The sequence below is a fragment of the Lissotriton vulgaris genome, chromosome 11 (genome assembly GCF_964263255.1).
Source record: "Lissotriton vulgaris chromosome 11, aLisVul1.2, whole genome shotgun sequence".
In the NCBI taxonomy this organism is placed as follows: Eukaryota; Metazoa; Chordata; class Amphibia; order Caudata; family Salamandridae; genus Lissotriton; species Lissotriton vulgaris.
In genome coordinates, this window is record NC_141699.1 from 354,791,142 (window position 1) to 354,816,887 (window position 25,746).

The window sequence follows — 25,746 nt, forward strand, 5'->3', positions numbered from 1 at the left end:
CACACTTTATATAAGAATCTTGAGGCAAGGTGATAAACGATACAGTGGGGTCAGGACACGAGGATCCTCCCAATTCTAGTCTCTGTAGGGGAAAGGGTAGCGGGACAGTCTTGGTACCGGTCCGGTACCGGTGCGGCAAGAGGGAAGCTCACAATCCTCGAGCTTGGGGGTCCGCAAAGATGGGCCGCGGCAGCGCCAGCAGGCTAGGATGATGGTTCACAGCGAGGAGGGCCGTGGCAGCGCCAGCAGGCTAGGATGATTGTTCACAACGAGGAGGGCCACGGCAGCGCCAGCAGGCTAGGACGATTGTTCACAACGAGGAGGGCCGCGGCAGCGCCAGCAGGCTACGAAGATGGTGCACGACAAGAAAGGCCGCGGCAGCGCCAGCAGGCCAAGACGATGGTTCACGTTGAAGAGTGCCGCGGCAGCGCCAGCAGGCTTCGGAGATGGTTCACAAGAAAGGGGCCGCGGTAGCGCCAGCAGGATTCGGAGATGGTTCACAAGAAAGGGCCGCGGCAGCGCCAGCAGGCTTCCAAGGATGAGTTACTCACGGTGTCTCTCGACTCCAAGATACAACTGCCTTCCTGTTCTGGAGCTGCCCCAGTTATAGGTCTGGCCTCCTTTGATGTCTGGACCCTCGCACTTGGAGGTCGGGAGGTCCGGGATGAGGGAGTCCAGACACCCAGCAGGGGGGTGGAGCCAGCGCCCGGGGAGGCCGGGGGCGATCGACACCAGAGAGGAGCCATTGACACTCCTTCTCCCATTGACCTGCCAAGTGGTCTCTTCACCCCCTAGGTGGACGGTGGTGCCTCGATGTCGGGGCCTGGCCAGGCCCAGGGTTGGGGTCGAGCCGAGGCCACGCGGCCTTGTTATGTAGTGTCCAAAGATGGCGGCGGGGCCGGGGCAGTGGTGCTGACGGGGGCCCGGGCCAGCCGATACTGGGGTGTTCGGGGGCTGGAGTTCCATTGTGGACGGGTCGTGGGTTGCCCCAGTGGGTTGCCGGGATGGTTCTTGTCGGGGATACAGGGAGAGCAGGGGTCCGGTCCCCGTCATGCGGGGAGGGAGCGGGCCTTCCCCGAGGCCTGTCCAACAGTTTCGACTACGGATTTTGAGCACTTTGTGATCTGTCTTAAATGTTCTATTTCTCCCCTATTATATTAAAGATGTATTCCTGTCCTCAGAAATACATCCATGCTAATGAATTATGGTGACTATTGGGTTCTGTTATATATGGCTGCAAACCCCCTAAGAGCCTCCATTAACCTTCATTGCTAGAGCACATCTACCACTCGAGAGTTAATAAGATCTAGGAGTTTTGGTTACCCATTGCAAGCAGCAGTGCCTGAGCTCTGGGCCAGTGTGGAGAAATGCCACTACCAAACGCTGATACTGCCCAGTGCCCTCCACCAGACCCAGGCATGGAGACAGACCCGGCGCGGAGAATACAAACGTCTCTAACTCTGATTATGGTTATCCGCCACAAACTTTCAATGTTTACGATGTTACAACATTAATCATGCAAGAACATTTCTGTTGGAGCTGCTGACGTGCTATACTACACCTAAGAAATAATGCATGTGGTCGGACACACTAGCGTCTGATAAAATGTGGCCCTAATTTTGTTTTCGTTCATCGTCATCTCCTATCTTAAATGCCTGGGACTTGGTGATGCTAACTTTGTTACTGCTCGATTTTAAGGGTGCGGGAGGAGGGGGGGGCAGTACTCCTGTGTTAACATATGAAGCTTGGCATATCCCCCTCAAAGCCCTACTTTGTTAGCTATTGGTACCATCTAAGTTGCACGGTGTTAATGGATGGATATCTCCAATTTGTTTTTGCCTTGGGCTGGGCATTTTCCCATTGTGTTAGTGCCTAGTGTGGGATGCCTGCATTCTCTGGGTCTTTTCAGCTGAATGCTCCCACTGCATTAGTATCTGGGACTTAATATCCCTCTGCTTCACCGCTCACCTGTGCTTAGTGTTGCAGCAGTAATCAAGGGCTGGCTTGCTTTGATAGATCTGCTCGTACTTTGCTTTGCTTTGTGTTCTTGTGTATTGTCAATAACTCGAGTTTCTTTCCCCATCTTTGCAGAGCACTGGAGTCTGGACGGTACACAATCAGCCGTTCTAAAGTTCACCTGATGTCGCCGATCACCGGGCCAGACAAAGTCATCTGTGTGGGGATGAACTATGTGGATCACTGCCTGGAGCAGAACGTGGCCATCCCTAAGGAGCCAATTATCTTCAGCAAATTCCCTAGCTCCATCGTGGGACCAAGCGATGAGATACAACTGCCGGCAGAGAGTCAGGTATGGCACAAACCAGCCATCATGCCCCTTGCTCAGAGCCATATATGAAATAAACCACCCATTGTGCCTCCCCTTATAGCCGTGCATGAAATAAATCAGCCATAATGCCCTGCTTACAGCCTTGTGTTGACATAAACCACTCCTAATGGCCCCTCTTTATAGCCTTGTACTGGCATAAACCACCCATAATGCCCCCGTTTATAGCCGTGTTTTGGTACAAAACACTCATAATGCCCCCTGTTTATAGCCATGCATGAAATAAACCATCCATCATAACCCTGCTTATAACAAGGTGTTATGTAAAGCAACCATAATGCCCCGTGTTTATAGCCATGCATGAAATAAACCATCCATCATAACCCTGCTTATAACAAGGTGTTATGTAAAGCAACCATAATGCCCCGTGTTTATAGCCTTGCGTTGGCATAAACCACTCATAATGCCCCCTGATGATAGTCATGCATGAAATAAACCATCCATTAAGCCCCACTTATAGCCTTGTGTTGGCATAAACCACTCATAATGCCCCGTTTATAGCCTTGTGTTGCCATACACCACTCATAATGCCACCTGCTTATAGCTATGCATGAAATCAGCCACCCATCATGCCCCCACTTATAGCCTTGTGTTAGTATAAACCACTCATAATGCCCCGTTTATAGCCTTGTGTTGGCATAAACCACTCATAATGCCCCCTGCTTATAGCTATGCATGAAATAAACCACCCATCATGCCCCCGCTTATAGCCTTTCATGACAAACAACTCATCATGAACCCTGTTTATAACCAGGAGTTAAGTAAACCACCCATCGTGCCCCCTGCAGATAGCCAGAGGTGATGTAAACCTGCTTCCCTCCTACTGACCCCTCGGAGAAAAATGCATATACCCCTTGCCTTGGTGCACACAAAAATATGCCCCTTCCTAACAAAACTAGGCAGGCAGATGCAAGCCTGGACACTTAGGGCATGCTATAAAAAAGCAGTTTTCACATGCAAAGCCTGTGACTAAAAAATGTGCAAGCTTTGCGACTGCAAAAGCCAAAGTCGCAATGTACAAAAGTTATATTATGAGTTGCAATGTACAATATGCAGCTTATTTTGATTTGCAGTGAAGATGAAGCATGAAAACCCCTAACCTACTACTTGGAATTTGAGAGGTTATGTATCAGTGGTTTGGTTGCAAAGCACGGACTGGATGCAAATACTTGAACCGGATGGTGTCTATTCACAACAAGGAAGATTTCAATGAGGTTCAGCTTCCACTTTGGGAATATGGTTCCAGTGTTTTGTTTTTGGGGATAATACTTTGGGTGCATGCCCCTCCCGATGCCCTTGACATAATTGCAGTTTATTATTATAATTTTTTTTTTTTTAAGTTTTTAAAACCTTTATTTTCAAATCAGTGCACACAGCTATTTAGCCTTACATCCGGCTAGGCAGCAAATCAGTAACCAGAAGTCAAGTGTGCAAGGAGCAAGGTACCATAACGTTTCAAGGTTGTAATTTTCTATTTTCTTTTTTATAAAAAGGGTAACAAACACAGAAAAGAAAGCACCAAAACCAGTGCTAAGAAATAAGGCAATTAAAACAGTTGTGCAACCGGGCCTGATCCCGGAGTCGGCTAGGCTCAATAGCCACAGATACAATCAGAAAACAGTACTAATAATTAGAACCATAGGGGGAGAGGAAACATGGGATAGCTATGCAATCAGGACGCGTGTTGGAGGTATAGGTTACGGAGTAAGGCGTTCCTCCAGTGGGGCGGTATCAGGTGGTATGCAAATGTCACCCCTATACTCATTCCAGGCCCCCCATATCTTCCGCCATTTTTTGGGTTTACCCCTGGCCACGTGCACAGTCTTCTCTCGGAACATACACCAATCCATGTTGGCCTTCCACTGTACCACCTTCGGGGCTGTTCTCGCTCCCCACATCTGTGCAATGTCCCTTTTTGCGACCATATTTCCCAGGGTAACCCATTGGGATTGTGCGTTATTGTGATCAGTTGGGCCCCAGATATTCAAGAGGCAGCGCCGGGCCTCCGCCTGCACTTCAACCCCGGTCACCTCACTCATGACCATGTGTATCCTCCTCCAGTAGGACGCTACCGCACTGCACTCCCAAATAATGTGCATAAAGGTGGCCAGAGCGCCACAGCCACGCCTACAGAGGCCATCCACTGAATGCCTCATGTGTATTAACCTGGGACCCGTAACATAAACTCTGTGTAGAATTTTTAATTGTACCAACCGCAGCCTGGCAGAGATAGCAACTTCCTTGGGTGAGGACACCGCACATTGCCAGTCTTCATCATAGAGCTCTATACCGTCTCGCACCCATTGGTCTCTCACCCCCAAAAGGAGATCAGTGCGGACATTAATCAGTTTTTTATAGATTAAGGAGATAGCGCTATCAGGCATATGGCCGTCTAGTACCCTATCCTCCAGGGGGGAATATTCAGGGATTTTCTCGCCCTCCGGCATGACCGCCAGAAGTGCGTGACGCAGCTGAGCGTACCGGAAATATTCCGTTCCGCCCAGCTGGAACTCCGTTTGCAGGAGAGCAAAAGATTTCACCTCCCCTCTCACCATCATATCTTCCACCTTGGATATGCCGATCATGTCCCACTTGTCGAAGCCCTTGGTGTGCCACAATTTACCCAGTATCTCAGAATCGTAGAGAGGTGTTGCCATTGTGAGCCTACCCTTCCACCCCTGCGACTTCGTGATTGTCCTCCATATGTGCACAGCCGTTTTCGTTGGCCCAGACATTCGACCTTCCAGAGATCTTGAGTACAACGCCCTGTGGTATTTCCCGTCATCCAGGAGCCACCGATCCATGGCGTAGCCCGGGCTTTCTGCAGGACCGTAAAGGCCGTGGTTTAGGGCTGCCAACTGGGAGGCCCAGTAATATCTGCGGACGTCAGGCAATGCTATACCCCCGTCATACCACGGGAGCGTGAGCTTCGTAATGGCTATGCGTGGTCTGCCATCCCAGAGCAAGGCACGTTGCAAGCTCTCGATCTCTCTAAAGTAACTAGCTGGGACCGGGTCTTGGGTATTTTGTAGAGCATACAGGAACCTGGGCAGGGACATCATTTTAAATAGTGCTGCACGCCCAAGAAGGGAGAGTGGGAGTTTACGCCAACCCTCTACGTCACATCGGAGACGGACGAGGGGGGGAAGCAAGTTGTTCATGTAGCGTGTCTTGGGGTCTGTTGAGATGTAAATCCCCAGATATTTAAAACCCTGTCTCGCAACCTGTATGCCACAGTCCCTTGGCAGTAGAGGCGTCCCCCCTCTCAGAACGTACAGGTGCGACTTCGACCAATTAATGACCAAGACAGAGTGTCTGCCAAAGAGGCGCAGCACGTCGCACACCACAATAAATGACTTACAAGGAGAGGTAAGATACAATAAGATGTCATCGGCATATAATGACACTCGGTCCTCGAGTCCAGGGGACCAACGGATTCCATGTATATCAGGATGGTGTCGTAACCACGCGGCCAGAGGTTCAAGCGCCAATGCAAACAACAGGGGCGACAGGGGGCAACCCTGCCTGGTGCCCCTGTGGAGAGCAAAGGACGCGGAAACATGGCCGTTCACCGCTACGTTGGCCAGCGGGCCGGCGTACAGAAGCTTGACCCACCCCACGAATTCCGGACCAAATCCGAGCTTCGCTAACACTGCCCATACGTAGTTCCATTCAAGGGAGTCAAACGCCATTGTGGCATCCAATGACACCAGGACGGCCGGCTCTCTGAGTGTGTGAGCCCTGGCGAGGGCTCCGTGGAGTCTCCGAAGGTTAAGGGCAGTGTTGCGGTGTGGAATAAAGCCCGATTGGTCCGGGTGCACTAAGTCGCTAATTACGCCAATCAAACGGTTGGCCAGCAATTTAGCCAGAATCTTAGGCTCAGCATTCAACAGAGAGATGGGACGATACGATCGGCACAGGTCTCTGGGTTTCCCTTCCTTATGGATGACCACAATGGTGGCCCGCCTCTGGTCGTAGGGAAGCATGCCCTTTTCCCGCGCCTCCAGAAACATATTCCGCAGGGGCAGAGAAACGACATCGGGTTTGATTTTATAAAGTTCAACCGGTATACCATTGGGACCGGGCGCCTTGCCAGATCTAAGGGAGCGAATAGCGAGGGCTATCTCGTCTGCGGTAATTTCCCTATCTAAGTCATCCGACAGGCACGGGAGGTCCATCTCCGCCAAAAGCTCTCCGGAGTCGGCCTCCGATCGGTCAGAGACCGAAGTGTAAATGGCATCAAAGTAGTCTGCGAACGTCTCAACTATTGCACTCGGATCGGTGACAGTCAAGCCGTCCTCCCCCAACACTTCTGGAACCACCCGACTAGCCCTTTCCTTTTTGTCTAGCCAAGCGATGAGCTTGCCCGCCTTATCCCCGACGTCGTAAATCCTACCCTGTTGCTCTCTACCCATGGTCCTGGAGGCGTCGGAGACAAGGTCTCTGTATTCTAACTGTTTAAGCGAGAGGATATGGAGCAGTTCAGGTGTCGGGCCGACTTCCAGCTGGGAGTCCAGATCCTTAATCTCGGCTTCGATACGAACCACGTCCGCATCTCTGCGTCTCCGGACATCCGCAATAAGAGAGAGCGCCTCACCCCTCAAGACTGTCTTGAACGCCTCCCACAGGGTGACGGCCGAGGCAACCGACCCCGCGTTCTCAGCAAAGTAGAGCTCAATAGCCTTGGCCATGAGTCCACGCATCTTCAGGTTGCGAAAATACCACGGATTGACTACGACCACCCGCTCGGTAACCACAATATCAAAGTCGAAGGACACCCAAACCAGGGAATGGTCTGAGATGCCCCTCGCCAGTAATCGGGCCTCGGAAACTGCCGAAGCGTGGGCCGCTAGGGCCAGAATATAGTCGATTCTGGAAAGACTACCATGTGCCCCGGAGTGAAATGAATATTGCCTCTGGGTAGGATGCTTAAGCCTCCAGCAGTCAATCAGCCCCATGGTGTCCAGGAAATCGGGCAGCCAGGATTGCGAACTTCGGATATCTCTGGGCGGATATCTGTCCAAGGTCCCCGAGCAAACAGAGTTGAAATCGCCCCCCACAATAAGCAACCCCTCGGGTAGGCTCAAGATGGCCCCTCCCAGATCCTGAAAAGTGTTGTCTTGCAACCCAGGGGGGACGTAAACTGAAACCAGAACCAAGGACCGTCCCTCCCATCTCCCTGAGACAGCAGCGTACCACCCCCCTCTCATCAACAATGCTAGAGTTAATCTCGAGTGGGAGAGACGCGTGCACCATGATACCCGCCCCCCGGGATCCCGAGGAGAACCCTGAATGTGCCACCATCTTGAATCCCTTCCTGTTAAGCGCTTGACACGTATTTCCCACCAAGTGTGTCTCTTGTAGCAGAATAACGTCAGGCATACATCTCTTAAACAATTGTAGAACCACCCCTCTCTTAATGCGATCACCCAAACCGTTAACATTCCAACACAGCACTTTTAGTTTCCTACCCCCCATCATCAAATCGTGGGCCCTTGCCTCCCCCGACAGGTCTCATAGTTACACAAACAGAAATAGAACAGTCTTTGGTTTGCCTTAAAAGAAGAGAGAAAGAGAACAAACAGAACCAACAATCAAACCTCCCCCCACCCTGCACCCCTGCATCAGACTAAAAAGCCCCCCCAAACCAGCAGTGTGCCTGTCGCCCCATTAACTAAACTACAGAAAGACCCTAGAGGAGAAAGGAGATCACACAGTCCCCCCCGCCACCCTCCATAACGGGAAGAAGGATATACATCTTAAAGTGCGGCAGTGTGTCATTGGCCATTGTCGACAGGGCCACCGACTGACAAAGTTGTGAAAGTGAAGTCTACTCTTGTTGCTCAGGGCCTCCCGAGGCGCCCTCCGAACGTTCTTCTTGTTCCTCCTGTCTGTGCGGCAAGGTGTCCAGCCATTCGCTGACCACTTTGGGCATGTCAAAAAATACAGCACAGCCATCATGCTCGATACGTAGTTTCGCAGGGAAAAGCATTGAATATTTCATCCCCAAGTCTCTGAGACGTCTCTTCACTCCTGCGAAGCTCTGACGCTGGCGCTGAACCGCCCTAGTGAAGTCCGGGTAAAAGTTGATATCAGCATTCTGAAACTTGAGGGGCCCATTACGTCTCGAGGCCTGCAGAATCACATCCCGGTCTCTGAAGTTGAACAGCCGTGCTATGATGGATCTCGGCGTGGCGCCCAACTTCGGGCGCCCCCCCGGCACTCTGTGGGCCCGCTCTACTGAAAAGAAACGGCTGAGGCCCGCAGGGGCCAGATGATTTTGTATCAAGTCTTCCACAAAGAGATCAGTGGCTGAGTCCTCTGCCCCTTCCGGTACAGCGATGATTCGAACGTTCTGCCGCCTGGCACGTCCCTCAAAATCTTTCAGCCGCCTCGAGTAGAGATCGTTGGCAGACCTCAGGTCCCGGACCTCCGTCTGCAGGTCCGAGACATCAGTTGTGAGGCTGGCAGTTTTGATGTCCAGCGATTTAACCCTATCGATAATCTTGCCCAAATCAGCTCTAATCAGGTTAAGGTCGATTGCCAGAGTGTCAACTTTGTGCGTTAGGACCTCATGCTGTTTGTGCATCTCCGTCTTGATGCCAGCTATGGCTCCCATAACATCCCGAAGTGTCGGCTCCGACGTGTCTGGCGATCCCTCCCGATGGGAGTCTTTTGGCCGGGCAGCCGCATTCGGAGAGATCCTTTGTTGGGCATAGCGATCAATCTTATTCGACTGGGGTTGAGTAGTTTTCCTACTAACTCGGCTCGCCGTCCTGTCCGGTTCGCCCTTGCCCGCCATGTTGTAGTCGGGGAACTGTACAAAGGGTGGCACACCAAGGCCACTCCGGTTATGCAAAGCGGTTACAGAGCGTAGCGGCCTCCGATAGTTGTTCAGCGAAAGACCACTCCGCAACTTCGCTTGCTCCGCTGGCCGGCGTAGCAGTCACTCATACAGCATTTCGTTCTTGCGTTGCAGTGTCTTTGTCGTCGGCCATCACAGAGACAATAGTCCGTCCCTGGCACGATTCTTCAGCACGGTGTAACTCCGTCCAGGAGCGTCGGATTTTAGATCGGACAGCGGCTCCCGTCTCAATGACCGTTCACCAACCAGATTCCACCACCGTGGACCAGGATTTCAGTCAGGATGTATGTGGAGGGTCGGAGGGTCTCCGGAGCTCCGAGCTTACGCGGCCATCTTGCTTGCCCGTGAAGCTCCTCCCCGTTTATTATTATTTTTAATGTCAAACCCTGTCCTTCAAAGGAATCTGGTGTGCAATACTGAAACATTGAAAACAAGGCTTTTTGCCAAAGCGACAACTTAATTTTTTCCCAGTGGTTCTTTATTGAAGTTTTAAGTATACATGCTGCTGCAGCAGACAGACAGAAGCATTACGGAAGTACATTCGTTAATCAAACACCATATATACGAGGATTGAATAGTGAATACTTTCACAACACATATATGTTTTTTGTTCTCTGTTTGTGAGACCATGATCTGCAACATTTATGGTATGGTTGCAGTGCTCCGAAAACTTAAGTGTATCAACTGCATTTAGTTTGTTGTTCGGACACTAGACCACTGGTTAAAAAACAAGGAAAGAAAATATTTGTTTTCCCAACAGGCGTGGCGACATGATATAGTGTAAGTGTGAAACCTGCATGGTATCTGTTGGGAAGGAGGCAGGTTTGCTCAATATTTCTAAGGAGTTTATGAGGTAGGGGATTCGCTCATGCTCGGAGGTGGAGTACTTGTGGTTATATTACTAGGTTAATGGGAGTATGTGGGATGGCTCAAGGTGGTAGGACACCTGGTTTATCTCCAGTACATCACCCCCCTTGTATATATGCTGTGACATTAAGGGGACAACCCATGTCTGCTGGCCTAAGGAGGTGGGGGACTGGGGGAGGACACAGGCCCTCACGGAAACCTGTTGTCTGGGTGTGCTGTATATTTTTTGAGGTATGTATGGAGGGGACAGAAAAGTGTACTTAACTTCGCCTCCTCCCCCTGAGGGGTGGAGTTTGTAAAGGTGGGCATACCTCTTAGTCTTTCTAAGTTTTCCAGTTGATTTTCCCACCCAAAGTGGGGGTTTAAACTAGGGGCTGCCATTAGATGTTGCAGCAGAGGCTGAGGGTTGCATTGCAAAGGTGGCAGGCCTTTGAAGCTTCCCCTTCGAGCACTGTGCCTATCCTGGGGGAGTAGATGTGACACTTCCACCAAGGATGTGCATTGTTTCTGGTCTCAGTTGATTTTCCCACCCAAAGTGGGGGTTTAAACTAGGGGCTGCCATTAGATGTTGCTGCAGAGGCTGAGGGTTGCATTGCAAAGGTGGCAGGCCTTTGAAGCTTCCCCTTCGAGGACTGTGCCTATCCTGGGGGAGTAGATGTGACACTTCCACCAAGGATGTGCATTGTTTCTGGTCTCGGAGAGAAGATGCTGTCCACCCAGGGGTCCAGAAACATGTCTGTGTGTGGCAGGCTGCCTAAAGTCAGTCAGTGACCACCACAGGGTCGTTAGTTTTCTGGGGCACCTCTGAGGTGAAACAAAACAAAGAGGGAGTGGAGAGATTGTGCATTCGGTCTCCCTGGCCGTACTATGTATAAACAAAAGGAATCCACAGTTTTTTAAATATTTGGTGCGGAGCCGCGGATGGGATGGTTGGGTCTTGAAAATCTCCTTGACTTGTTGCTCAATGAGCACCATATCCCTCCGTATATCAGGCTCATGTCACAATTCAACGACTGGTAAAAAGTCCTCATTGTAGGAACATCGAGTTCGATTAAGCACATTTAATATTTTTACCTATTTAGACATAGAGTACGGGTAATTTAACCCCTTGTTTTCTGACGTGAGTAAGGTGGGGATCGGTGCACCCCGTCCTGAAGAAGAAGCCTAGCTTCAAAACATGTTGACGCACTAGTGAGGTATTGTACATTATATACAAAGTATCTCCTCCACTACCCTTTTAACAATACCAGCATGGAGACAGATTAAAATATATTCCAACACTCATATGCCTGGTATTTTTTAGAGACACTCGCACGTTATTTCATCCCTGACCCCACCACTCACATATTGTCCAATACCCTCATGCACCACATATAGAGTTTCATAACAAGTGCTCCAGCGTAGTCGCTGGTTAGTAGCACGCCGCATTCCGTAGAGGGATGCGAAGACCCCTATGATGTAGCATGACACCAAGGGTCCTTTTGCTGTGTGAGGGGTATTAAAAGAACACTGTGTGCTCCCCACCACTGTAGGGACCACACCTCTGTGTTGCCCTCATAGTACATGGTTTAATAAATCTTGCACTGGCATCAGTGGGGATTGATTACAAGGAGTTGTTTGGTACCAAACACTCCTAGTGTCCGTGAAGCCATCATGGTGCTGGGGAGCTTGAGTTGTCGAGCTTCCAGCCCATGTACTCCTTATGGCTTCCCTCGCACTGACAATCTTCCTGGGAACAGTCAAGCCCAAACTGCCAGGCCAGGTCCTCCATGGACAGGAAACAAGCATTCTGCGACTTGTTTCAGGGTTTCACCCCTCAAGCCTGGATAGCTTGAATCCAGTGGCACAAGGGAGCCATTTCTGGGCATACCCGTGGCCACTTCGGGCGAACATAGCAAACCTAACAAGATGATTCACGGAGTGCTGAAACTTTTCAACCACTCACCCCAGTCACAATCCCAGTCTCGGTAATATTAATGAACAAGTTACTTACCTTTGATAATGCTCTTTCCGGTACATACTCTAACCTCAAATTCCTCACCTTTACAATAGCCACAGGCACCAAACTGTGTCCTGAGAATTCTTCAGCAGTTTCCCTGGAAGGTGACGCTGTGCAGCTCCGCAATTCCATTGTACAGCTTAAGTGACAGACATAGCTGTGTATAAGCACCACCTCTGTGCGCTGATGTCAGTTTCTTGTGTCTTTCTACTTCTGAGACCTAAGACGCACATCATACGACAAATTATTTTAGGCAGTATACTGATCATCTAACTTAAGACTTCTTTGTATGGTAAAGAGGCCACTCCACGGAATGGCGAGACGGGAGGAATCTGTTGTTGCCTAGAGTATCGGCAAGGAAGAGCATTACTGAAGGTAAGAAACTTCTTCGGAAGGATACTTCTAGTTGCAGATTCCTCACCTCAACAATAGATAACATAACAGTACCTCTCAAAAGTGGATGACCTGGGGAGTGAACTCAGATCACTGTGTCCTGTAGGACCGAGCTGGCAAAGTGACCTTCCAGCCGGAGCTGGCTTTCAAGGCATTAATGCTTTGCAAACGTATGTATCGATGCACTCATCGCAGCTTGGCTAATGTGACCCCTTGGCTCAGTGCCATGTAGCAGGCTTGGCCCTAGGGGAATGGGCTCACAAGCATTAAGACAGCTACTTCTTGACCAGTGCATAGGCGATTTTGATGCAGAGGACTATCCACATTGACTTCTTCTGCACCCACTCTGCCTTTCTTTGCACCAGAGAATGCGCTGACCATGAGATGATCATTTGTTTGACTGATGTAAGAGCTTAGTGTACTCTTAAGATCAGTAGTAGCCTTAAAAGTACTGAGCAGGCTGCCACAGAATAGGTTGTGAGGGCTGACACTGACTGTAGGTTAGCCCCCTAGAGTGGCCTAAACTTCCTGTATTGGTGGGAAAACTATTTAGCTGGCATCAATAGCCCCAAGGACTGTATGTGGTGCAGGCATTCTTTTTTTTTTTTTTTTTTTTAAATTTTAAAAACCTTTATTTGAAAAAAGTGCACACAGCTATTCAGCCTGACATCCCGGAGGCAAGGCAGCATAACTAGGCAGGAGAACAATAGTGCAAGAATCAATGTCACAGTACAGTGAAGGTTGATTTTATTTTTTTTCCGTTTCATAGAGGAACATAGAGAAAGAAAGAGTAAAAGGGCGCCAGAAAAGGCGCAGAGAAAGTGGCAATGGAATACAAGAGACCAGCGAAGCGTTGTTAGAGGGGCAGGGTGGGAGCATTGGGAGCACAAGTATGGAAACAGGAGAGAAGGCCAGGAGAAAGGAGGGGAGAGAGGAAGAAACAGGATAGTGTTTACAACGTGGTACAGTTGGTGTCACAGGCTATGGCGACAGATGTTCCTCCAGTGAGACAGGTTCCGGGGGTACACAAATGTCTCCCCTGTATGCATTCCAGGCCCCCCACAATTTCAGCCACTTTTTGGGCTTACCCCTGGCAACATAGACCGTCTTCTCCCTGAACATACACCAATCCATGTTGGCTTTCCACTGCACCACCATGGGAGCCACTGAAGCTCCCCACTTCTGAGCGATATCACGTTTAGCCACCATGTTGCCAAGGGTCACCCACTGCGTCTGAGCCACATTGTGGTCTGTCGGTCCCCATACGTTGAGGAGGCACCTCCTAGCCTCCGCATCCACCACTACCCCAGTCACCTCACCCATAATCAAGTGCACACGTCTCCAGTAGGAGGCTATGGCGTGGCATTCCCAGAGGATGTGCATAAAAGTGGCAAGGGCACCACAGCCGCGGCGACAAAGTCCATCGACCGAATAGCCCATATGCACAAGCCGGGGGCCAGTGACGTACACCCTATGCAGGATCTTAAGCTGCACCAGCCTGAGACGGGAAGAGATGGCAACCTCCTTAGGGGAGGACACCGCATTCTGCCAGTCCTCATCATCAATTTCCAACCCATCTCGCACCCACTGATCCCGTACACCCAGAAGGAGGTCAGTGCGAACATTAATAAGCTTCTTATAGGACAGTGAAATGGCGCTGTCTGGCATGTGGCCGTCCAGCACCCTGTCTTCCAACGGGGAGCTTTCCGGGATCGGCCCCTCCTCCGGTTTGGCAGAAAGCAATGCGTGGCGCAACTGGGCATACCGGAAAAATTCCGAGGTACCCAGCTGATATTCATCCTGCAGCTGGGAAAAGGTCTTAGTCTCACCTCTCGATAACATATCCTCCACCCTGGAGATACCTATAAGGTCCCACTTATCGAAACCTTTGGTGTGCCACAACTTGCCCAGGATGTCTGAATCGTATAGTGGGGTAAATCTAGTGAGCCTGCCTTGCCAGCCCTGCGCCTTGGTGATAGCCCTCCAAATATGGACCGCAGTTTTCGTTGGGCCCGACATCCGCCTGTCTAGAGACCTCGAGTAAAGCGCCCTGTAATAATTACCGCCACTCAAGAGCCACTTATCCATTGCGTATCCAGGGTTATTTTCCGGACCATAGAAACCGTGATTGATGGCCGCTAACTGGGAGGCCCAGTAGTATCTACGCACATCCGGTAGCGCTATTCCCCCATCGTACCACGGAAGCGTAAGCTTCGTGATAGCAATGCGGGGCCGGCCATCCCAAAGCAGGGCACGTTGAAGGCCTTCGATCTCCCGAAAGTATCGGGCGGGAACCGGATCTTGAGTATTCTGCAGGGCGTACAAGAACCTGGGCAAGGACATCATTTTAAATAATGCCGCGCACCCAAGTAAGGAAAGCGGAAGTTTGCGCCAACCCTCCACATCCCGCCGGAGGCGGAGAAGAGGGGGAAGCAGATTGTGTTCATAGCGCGCCTTCGCATTGCAAGAAATATAGATCCCCAAGTACTTAAAGCCCTGGCTGGCTACCTGGATGCCGCAGCCTCTGGGGAGGCGCGGTGTATCCCCTTTCAGTACGTACAAGGAAGACTTGGCCCAGTTAATAACAAGGCCAGAGTATCGGCCAAAAAGCCTCAGTATGTCACATGCCACAATAAGTGACGTGCAGGGGGAAGTGAGGTAGAGCAGAATGTCATCCGCGTAGAGAGAGACTCTGTCCTCGAAACCAGGGGCCCAGCTGATACCATGTAGATCCGGGTGAGTCCGCAACAAGGCCTCGAGTGCGAGCGCAAACAAAAGAGGCGACAAGGGGCAACCCTGCCGGGTGCCCCTATGAAGAGCAAAAGTCGCCGAAACACGGCCATTAACAGCAACGTTAGCCAGCGGATCAGCGTACAAGAGCTTAACCCATCCCACAAACACCGGGCCAAAACCGAGCTTCGCCAACACTGCCCACAGGTAACTCCACTCGAGAGAGTCAAAAGCCATTGTGGCGTCTAAGGACGCGAGGACAGCCGGCTCCTCAAGGGTATGGGCCCTAGCCAGGGCGCCGTGAAGTCTACGCAAGTTAAGGGCAGTGTTGCGGTGTGGAATAAAGCCCGACTGGTCCGGATGCACTAAGTCGCCGATAACACCAACCAGACGATTGGCGAGTACTTTGGCGAGAATCTTAGGCTCAGCGTTCAGGAGGGAGATGGGACGGTATGACCGGCACAAATCCCTCGGCTTCCCCTACTTATGGATGACCACGACAGTGGCCAACCTCTGGTAAAGGGGAAGTAGGCCATTCTCCCGTGCCTCCAGGAACATGTTGCGCAGGTGTGGGGATACCACATCCGGCCTGATCTTATACAACTCAACTGGGATACCATTGGGGCCAGGTGCTTTGCCCGATCGCAGTGAGCAGATCGCAAGTGCGACTTCATCTACAGAGACGTCCCTGTCCAGGTCATTGCGCTCTTCATCCGAAAGGCACGGGAGATCGACAGCTGAAAGAAATACTGTCGAATCGGTCTCAGACCGGTCCGAGACAGAGGTGTAGATGCCTCGAAAGTAGTCAGCAAAGGACTCAGCAATGGCACTTGGATCAGTGACAACAACTCCGTCCTCCCCCAATATCTCAGGTACAACACCGCTAGCCCTCTCTCTCCTATCCAGCCAGGCCAGCAACTTCCCGGCCTTGTCGCCGACGTCGTAAATCCGACCCTGTTGCTCTTTAGCTAGGACGAGGGCAGCGTCAGTAGCAAGATCACGGTACTCCGACTGTTAGAGTGAGAGATCATGTAGGAGAGCGGGATCGGGCTCAGCCTCCAACTGGGAGTCCATCTCCATGATCTCCGCCTCAATGCGTACCAAATCAGCATCTCTAACTCTGCGGGCCTCCGCTATAAGAGCGAAAGCCTCGCCCCTCAAAACTGTCTTAAACACCTCCCATAAAGTCGCGGCCGACGTAACCGACCCTTCATTTTCAGTGAAATAGAGATCGATGGCCTTGGCTAGGAGATTACGAGTTTTGGGATTGCGGAAGTACCACGGGTTAACAACCACCGGCCGTTCCGACATAATAATATCAAAGTCAAAGGAGACCCACAGCGGGGAATGGTCAGAAACACCCCGTGCCAGAAAACGAGCCTCAGAAACAGCAGGCGCGTGAGCCGCCAGTGTGAGGATGTAGTCGATTCTAGAAAGACTACCGTGGGCGCCCGAGTGGAAGGAGTAGTGACATTGTGCGGGATGCAAGAGCCGCCAACTATCTACCAGCCCCAGCATCTCAAGGAAAGTTGGCAGCCACAATTGGGAGCTACGGAGGTCTCTAGGCGGATGGCGGTCCAAGGAGCCGGAGCAAACCGAGTTAAAATCACCCCCCACAATCAACAACCCAGTGGGCAAATTCAAAATGGCGCAACCAAGGTCCTGGAAAGTGCTAGACTGTAGGCCCGGGGGGATGTAAACTGAAAGTAACGTCAGGGCACGCCCTTCCCATCGTCCCGCCACAGCAGCGTACCGCCCCCTCTCATCAATCACAGTAGTGTCAATCTTAAGCGGAAGGGACGTACGAACAAGGACACCCGCCCCCAGAGATCCCGAAGAGAACCCTGAATGGGCCACCATTGTATACCCTTTACGATTAAGCGCCTTACATGTATTGCCAACCAGGTGTGTCTCCTGCAGGAGGACAACATCCGGCATATGTCGTTTGATCAATTGAAGCACAACCCCTCTCTTAATACGGTCACCCAACCCGTTAACATTCCAACTGAGAACTTGCAGTTTCCTAACCCCCATCGTCGTGACCCAGGCCGCCCCCCACCCCAGAAAGCCTCAACAACAAGTGAAACAGATCAGTACACACAACTCATTGCCTAAGAGATAGAAAGAGAGAATAAAGAAAGAACAAACAAACTTCCCCACCACCACCCCCCACCCTGCACCCCTGCAGCAGACTAAAAAGCCCCCCCAACCAGCAGTGTGCCTGTCGCCCCATAAACTAATCTACAAAAAGACCCTGGAGGAGTAAGGAATCTCCGCAACCCCCTCCCGCCACCCTCCATGTGAAAGCAGAAGAAACAACAAGAACGGAAAAGCTTTGGTATTAACAGTCACAGACGTCAGGAACACCAACCGCCATAATCGGCACAGCAGAACCTAGTCCTGGAGATCAAGGCCACCAGTTGCGCCTCCGGAGCGCTTGTCGTGCTCTTCTCGACGTTGCGGCAAAGTATCCAGCCAATCGCTCGCATTCTCTGGCACATCGAAGAACAGGGCTCAGCCCTCGTACTCAATCCGTAATTTAGCAGGGAACAGCATAGAGTACTTAAAACCCATGTCTCTAAGGCGCCGTTTCACCCTCGCAAAGCTCTGACGTTGTCTCTGAACAGCCCTAGTGAAATCTGGGTGGAAGTGCACCTCAGAGTTCTGAAATTTAAGTGGCCCATGTCTCCTGGAGGCTTGAAGGATCACATCCCGGTCTCTAAAGTTGAGCCGGGCAATGATGGGTCTAGGTGCAACACCCGACTTCGGAGGGCCACCAGGTATCCTATGAGCCCGTTCCACAGAAAAGAAGTTACTCAGTCCAGATGGTGTGAGATGTGTTTGTATCAAGTCCTCCACAAAAAGGTCCACGGCCGCCTCTTCCGCTCCCTCCGGTATACCGATGATGCGAACGTTCTGTCGCCTTGCACGCCCTTCAAAATCCTCCAGCCGTTTGGAGAATTGGTCGTTAACCGATCGTAGGGTCCGGACCTCCGCTTGCAGGTCCGAGACATCGGTAGTCAAGCTGGAGGTCTTAATATCAAGGGATTTCACCCTATCATTGGTCTTTCCCAGGTCGGCCCTGATCAAGTTGAGATCAATGGCCAGGGTGTCCACCTTATGAGTCAGGACCTTGTGTTGCTGTTGCATTTCAGTCCTAATGCCCGCGATGGCCCCCATGATATCACTCAAAGTGGGCTCAGAGCCATCAGGCGAGCCCGTGCGCTGCGAGTCTTTAGAAGGGGCCACCACAGAAGGCGAGGTCCGTTGCTGGGCATAACGGTCGATCTTGTTCAGCTGTGTCTGAGTTGTCCACCGAACGCCTCTGTTCGTCGTCTTGTCGGGGTCTCCTCTGCCGGCCATGATGAACCCAAGGAGAACAAAGGGCAACACAGCCCGGACAAGGGAAGCAGATGTGCAGAGCAAAGGCGAAGCAAGCAAGTAATCCAGGCCGCCAGCAGGCGACCCCGCAGCAACATGCACTCCGCAAGCAGGGATCGGAGACCTCCACTTCGCATTCCAATCATGCGGAGCATCGGCACGATCATCAGCCACCCAAGGGACAATGGCGCATCCCTGGCACAAAGTTCAGCTCGACGTAACTTCGTCTAGGAACAACCGATTTTCAAGCGGAAAGCAGTCCTGCGTCCGCGACCTCTCACCAATCGAAATCCACTAGCGTGGAACAGGATAGCCGGCAGGATATTTGCGGAGGGTCGGAGGGTCCGCGGAGCTCCGAGCTTACGCGGCCATCTTGCTCGCCCGCGAAGCTCCTCCCCCGGTGCTGGCATTCTTGAATCTCTCTAGTGCCGACTCAGCCTTCTCTCTGAAGACCCTGAAGTCATTTAAGGGCATGTCCATTAAGGATGCCTGCACGTCTCCAGTAATCCCGGTTGATTGCATCCAGGCTTACATTCTGAGCACAACACTGGTGCTAGCAGCTCTGCCAATGCAGAATGTGGTAGCCGCAGAGGCCCAGAGAACGTACTTGGCTGAACCAAACTAACCTGCCTGCCTGCGCAGCCCGTGGCAGGGGCATGCTGCAGTCCAGACCACCGCACCGTGAGGGGAACGGTCAAGCTGACCGGGAAAGCCGTGAGGGGAACGGCAGTAGTTCCCATCAGGGAACTACACTACCCAGCAGCCCCGGGACCGGCGCACACCTGAGGGATCACCAGCCTGCCCGGAGGCGCTTCATAGCCCGCGCCCTCGGCGAGCTCGGAGGGAACCAAACTAACCTGCCTGCCTGCCTGCACAGCCCGTGGCAGGGGCACGCTGCAGTCCAGACCACCGCACCGTGAGGGGAACGGTCAAGCTGACCGGGAAAGCCGAGAGGGGAACGGCGGTAGTTCCCATCGGGGAACTACACTACCCAGCAGCCCCGGGACCGGCGCACACCTGAGGGATCACCAGCGCGCCCGGAGGCGCTTCATAGCTCGCGACCTCCACTCGCCCCGCGAGTCCCGCGCGGGAGAAGCCCGGGAGAAGGGGGGGACCATCTAAGGCCATCATAGGCCTGAGGAGGCCGGGTCGGGGCACCCCCCTTGTTTCTGATCCAAGCTTTGAAGAACACTGACTAAAGGTACCGCTACCCACTGACTATTTCTGGTTCATTTCACAGGTCCTTGACAAGGGTTACTATAGTTCAGTTGCCGATACTGATTTAGTTATTACTGTCATAAGCTGTCACGCTATGTCTTGTAAGAGGGGCTTTAGAAAACATTCCTCCGAGGGTGACTTGCTTAGGGGAACAATGGACTATTATTTCAAGAGTGCAATACTGCCCATTGCTAGTGAATTAGAGAGAATAGAACGTTCTCCAGCCATGGACAGTTCTCTCCGTATGGGTTCTCCCCCACAGACTGCTGATACAGCCCCGGCTGTATCATTATTGAAAGAACTAAATCAAATGTGTAAATCCTCGTATGCCCCTGTGGATGTAGAAAATGTGCTAACTACCGTTCCAATCTCCCCTCTGGTTATGACTAGCCCTGGGCCCAGTTGTTCTTCCCAACCTACTCAAATTTTTCAGGTTATGCCCCCCCACAATACGACCAATATCAAATCCTCTACCCGCAGTCTCTACCCAGATGCTCTCGGCCAAAAGGAAGAGAGATAAGGCTAAACAAACGGGCAGTCAGGTAAAGAAACAAAAATTAACCCGAAATCGATCAGTACACAATACTCCTAGCACTGATATTCCGTAAGCATCTATACAGGATTCCTTACTGTCCGTGCTAGAAAATATGATGAAATCAATTATATCCCTGTTGATTGATAAAATGACTAGCTTAGGGGACAGGCTCACAGGTGTCTAAGAAGCAATAAAGGCTAACTCTGTACTTACAAAAACTATGGGAGGATCCGTATAACTACAGCGTCCAGGCCCCATAGAAACGCCTAACTCCATAACACAAAACAAAACCACCTGTAACCAATTAACTGCCCCACATATGGAAACCTTAAAAATCTCGAAAGCCGCCATAATATCACAGAGCTCTTACCCCAGGGTTGGGCAGAATAAAGAAATGCCATCTCAAAAAAGAATAGCGGCTAGTCATGACACTATACCACGTAAAACTAACCATCTACATTTGCCACCAGAGGCAGCTCCTATTGTGTGTGTTCTCGCAGGAATACCAGAACTCCCAAAGGGGAAACACGAAAGACAGCAGGACTTAAGGAACAAGGTAGTGTTCTGGCTAACTAAAAATAGACCTTTGCCCCCCAATATAGATGGAACTATACTAAGCGTCAGAAGGGTGGGCTGGTTAGGACCTCTCCCAAAAAATACTGTGGGCGATTTGGTACTCGTAAAATGTAGTAACAATTATGTCGTCCCATACCTCAAATCTTGGCAGCCACAAAAAATAGTGATGGACCGATATCTACTTGGAGTCTAAGTGATTTTTACCCTAGAACATTATATGTCCCGTCGCATCACCAAGTAACAGAGTAATTTCTGGACGACGAGAAGTGGTCTTGTACTGAGTGGCCCCCTCCCCCCTGCTTTTAATTGATCTGTTCACTCTTCCTGTTGCCCAGTGATTAGCTGATTTCCTCTACTGATTTAATATTTTCTTAACGGATGAAATTATTATAATTTTTTTGTGAAATGAAATGTATTGGTGTATATGTATGTGTTGTTGCTTTTATGATTTTTATACTGAAATCGAATAAAGCTAATCGAATCGAACATACTTGGCTGCATCCTGTCCATCCTGTACTGTTTGGGCTAAGAAGGCCCTCAAATCCTCCGGGACGGCAAGCAAAATGTCACTGGCCATGTGCCATAGCGCATGGGTGTACCTCTCCAGAAGAACAAATCTGATAATGGATCCTAGTGCCAGTCTAGGCAAGAAATGCAGCCTCTTCCTGAAAGCATCAATCCTTTTCAACTATCTGTCTAGAGGGTTAGTCGGGAAAGAAGTCGGTTTAACCTTTTCTTGTTAAAGCTTAAACCAATCAAGTTTATTGGTGTTCAGTGCTTGGTGAGAAAATCCAGATCACCAGGAGCAGATCTGTCTCGCCTAGCCACAGCTCAACTCACTGGTGGCCATGAGCACAGCTTAGACTACATAGCCATAAGAGTATCAATAAGAGGTTCATTAATTGGGAGAATGGGCTCAGATGAGGCAGGCCTTGGTTAAGAAAATTGCATTCAGCACATTTGTTTTCATCTCTACAGTGGGCAAGAAGTCTAACGCCTCAGCTGCCCTACAAACTACCTCTGTGAACCAAGCGTTTTTTTCCATTTGTGACATAGGTGGTGAGTCTAGCTCCATCTTAAGGGATGGGTCTAGGTCACTAGCATTTTGTAAATCATCAGAAAATGAATTTTCAACATAATGAGGGAGACTAACCTGTACCCTTCATCATCTTCAGTCTTAAGGATCCAGGAGTGCTCTTGCACTGGATCTGGATCTGAATCGGAACTGAAAACAGCGTTAATTCTCTGCTGATACCAGCATTGAGGCAGAGGCGTCGGATTAGAGTCTGCTTTAATAACCACTAGTTGCTCTTTCGTGATTTCACAGAGCGACACAGACCTCGATCTGCATGAAGTTGGTTCAGGATCAGAAACCGGCATTTAGATTAGATCATTGGCCAGTGCAGGTGGAATCAATATCAGCACTGCGACAGAGGTCGCCGGTGTGGACTGTGGTGCCAGAGTGGTAGTCAGTGCTAGAATCAGAACAGGCCTAGTAGTGGGCCCTGAGGGGGCAAAGGGCAGGTTGGAGGTGTACCTGAACGTCAGAATGGTGACCATGTTGCATAATCTAGCGCTCTGACCTACTTCTACAAGGTTTGGATTTCTTGTATAAGGCTTTCTGAACTTAGTTCAGTGCAACAACAATTGAGGGTGAAAGTCCAGGTCATTGTAGCACCACTCAACCCCACTTGGCTTACTTGTCGGTGTAGTGTCCATGCTTTCTGAGTTACTAACAGTCCCATAAAGGGATGAGGTATGCAGTGGTAATTCAAACTCAATTTTGTTCTTTAGAGCAGCACTCGCATTCATGGTATTAGAGAAGACACCATTTATGTTTTTTCTACAGTTCCATCCTGTTGCTGAGTGCATGAGTAATAACCTCAAAGACTATAATTAGAACAGCACTAATCCATGTTACTAACAGTGAGAATAAAATGAAAATGTGTACAGTGATTGGGTTGTTCCTAGCTGCTTAACACCATAAAGACTACTAATATGCGCTACACTAGGACAGCATGGAGTAGCTAACTTGTCTCTAGAGTTTCTTGGGATTCAGCGCTCTGCATACCTCTTCACAACAGAGAAGAGACGGTTATCAAACTTTGGCAGGGAGAGTGTTCCCTCGGAAGGGAAGTGTACATCATCTGGGGTCTCTGATCGATATCAGCTCTCAGCATAGGGATGGATGCAGTGGTACAGCAGTCTGGCAGGACCTTTTGAGATAACCTTAAGCAAAGACCTCTCTAAATCAGTGGTGAATTCATAAGGTTGACCACTGACTTTTACCGTACATTGGGGGACTTTCCATTTAGTCCAAGAAATAACCGGTATAAACCAGCATAATAAAATTAACATCAACCCAGGCTATATGTTAATTTTGCACATACACTGTCAGACATTCAAATGTAGACATCGAGGAACTTGAAGCAGATTTGTGTTGCCTTAGTTGTTAGTAGTCATTATTTTCATGATTTGACACTTTCACGAGTTTTGAGGAAAATAATGACATGCAGCATATGATCCAAAGACAGATAAGCTAACCTATTATGCTCAGAATGGAGTTTGACTTTGGGATCTTTACAACAAACTCTGTGGGTTCTGAAGTTACACCAGAGGATGCCTGAACCACACCCGAGATCTGCAGCATGGGTTCGACAACGGTGTGGGAAACTCTGGGCGCGCGGGGACCAATTGCGAGATCGGATCAGCTTCAGGAGACGTCGGAGGAGTGAAATCTTTACCATGACGGCCTTACTAAACTTTTTGCTAGATTTCGAGTGGTGAGATGGTTTGAATCCACTTGGCATTCGTATGCTTGTGTTTAGATTTCGACTTGGACTTGCAGCAAGTCTTCCAGCGGGAAGTCTACTTCTTGTGGGACCGGCCACGTGCGATTAGGCCCGCGAGACTATTCTTCTATGTCGACCTCCTCCTATGTTTTGCAATATATCGTTTTGCTTCCTGGTCCCAAATGGCTTTCGGTGCATAAGGACAAATTTTGTTCTTGATTTAAAAGTTGTGACTGGAGCCTAAGCACTACAGACACACCTCGTGCAGGTCAGTGAGTGATATGTACTTCCTGCAGTCTCAGCACGGCTTGAATCCTGTTGTTTTCAGTGGAGGTACTGCAACCTAGCACATTGCAGAGTTAATTTAAGAGTTGCTAGAAGACTGACCAGTTGGGAGTGGAGCTCCGGGGGTGCAAAGATAAAGCACCACCTGCAGGAATGTGGGATCATTGCTGAATAATTCTCTAGATTCAGTCTGGCACCTGGAGGTTTTCTAGAGGATAGAAATCTGCAGTTAAAAGGATCTTTCAGAATGGAAAGAATTCTGCAAATTCTGCCAAATGCCATTCTTGCATTATGCATTATGGCGGAATAGTAAATCAGGCGGAGAGCAACTATTGCAGCAGCGGCCGGTGCAGGTAAGAGCAGTGGGGCGGGGAGTGTAGGAGAGTAGGGTCTGCAATCCTATGATCACCCAGATTTTTTGCTTTTGTTTCACTGGTTTACGACTTTCTCTGGCTGTGGGCCTGCCAATCAGACCCACAGCCTGGCTGTTCTCTTTCTAAATTACGACATGTACCCTAGGTGCATTTACCAATTGGTACTGGGCCACCTTATCAGACCCTGTAACTCAGGGCATAGGTGTACCCAGGGCTGCCAGGGGCTGCAGCATGTATTATGCCACCCCTGGCTGGCCTCTTAAATTTGACACAACTGGCTGCATGACAGCTGGGGCAAAGTCGTGTAACCACGCTTTGCTGTAGGTGTAGTATACCTATACCTAACCCTAAAATGGACACACAGATTCCTATCAGTCACTCCTATGGCAGACCTTGACAATCCTGAAGGCAGAGTGCTTGGAATCGGGTGAGATGGTGCTCTGGCATGAGCTGAGCCTGTCTGCAGCTTGCGGAACCAAGTCCTAGTAGCTGTTCCATGATATCGCATACCATATACTCTTAAGTGCATTATAATCCTCGCGGTTAAATGCTAACTTTGGTATTGCTTTATCAAAACATGTCGAGTAAGGTGTCATACGAATTGGAATACTAACCCCTCGCCAATTCTGGCGACGGGGTTAGCATTCCACCTTCTAGAGGGACACGACATGTATGTAACTGTGAACCCCGGTTAAAGTTAACTGAAGCCTCAGCTCCACAAAATGGATGCTGCCACCACAGACACGAGTCTGACCTCCTGCTGCTGGGAGTCCTTCCAGCGAGGGAGGCCTGGACAAAGGGTTTCCTGTCCGGGGCGGTGCTAGCACCGTCCCAGACATGGTTTTGTGTATCCTGGGTAGGCAGGGCTTTTCAGGAAGGTTTTTTTTAGTATAAAGATGGGAGCGGGCCCCCTGTTCAAATTAGATCATCTTTGGAATCAAGACACGACTTTCTGCGAAAGGACTTCACGATTTCTTCATCAAGATTCTCCCTTGTGACTAAGGAGTAGTCACCCTGCATCAAGCGGGCACCATCCTAAAGAACACTGCGGTCTGCTGCAAGTCCTTCATCACGAATCCGACGACCCAGCTCGACGAGACCCAGCTTCCCTGGCACCTCTGACCTCTACTCACCTCTACAGCCAAGCTGAGAACCGTGAGTGCGACGAGACCTCGAGGGACCGACGATCGCCAAGACTGCACGACATCTTTACTGCAAGCCCACCGTGTCCTCCACGGGTGAGTGCTTTGGGGTCCGAGAAGCCCCGACCCTGCGCAGCTCCAGCACCCAAGGTCAGCCTCCCTGCATCTCCACGATCTGCGTGGGGCCCTTCTGCTGTTTGCTGTGCACCGCGTTGTTTGGCTACTAGCCGGCTGGCTTGTGGCCT

The 25,746-nt window shown here is 50.5% G+C and overlaps 1 protein-coding gene across 3 annotated transcripts in view; it reads left to right on the forward strand.

Moving 5' to 3' along the window:
• Positions 1 to 25,746, forward strand: part of LOC147679765 (oxaloacetate tautomerase fahd2, mitochondrial) — a 140,174-nt gene that overhangs the window by 41,372 nt on the left and 73,056 nt on the right. For all 3 annotated transcript variants that reach the window (XM_086943328.1, XM_086943329.1, XM_086943327.1), the window contains exon 3: positions 2,092 to 2,308. In XM_086943328.1, coding sequence (XP_086799454.1) covers positions 2,092 to 2,308 — 217 coding nt within the window. The remainder of the gene's footprint in view (positions 1 to 2,091; positions 2,309 to 25,746) is intronic.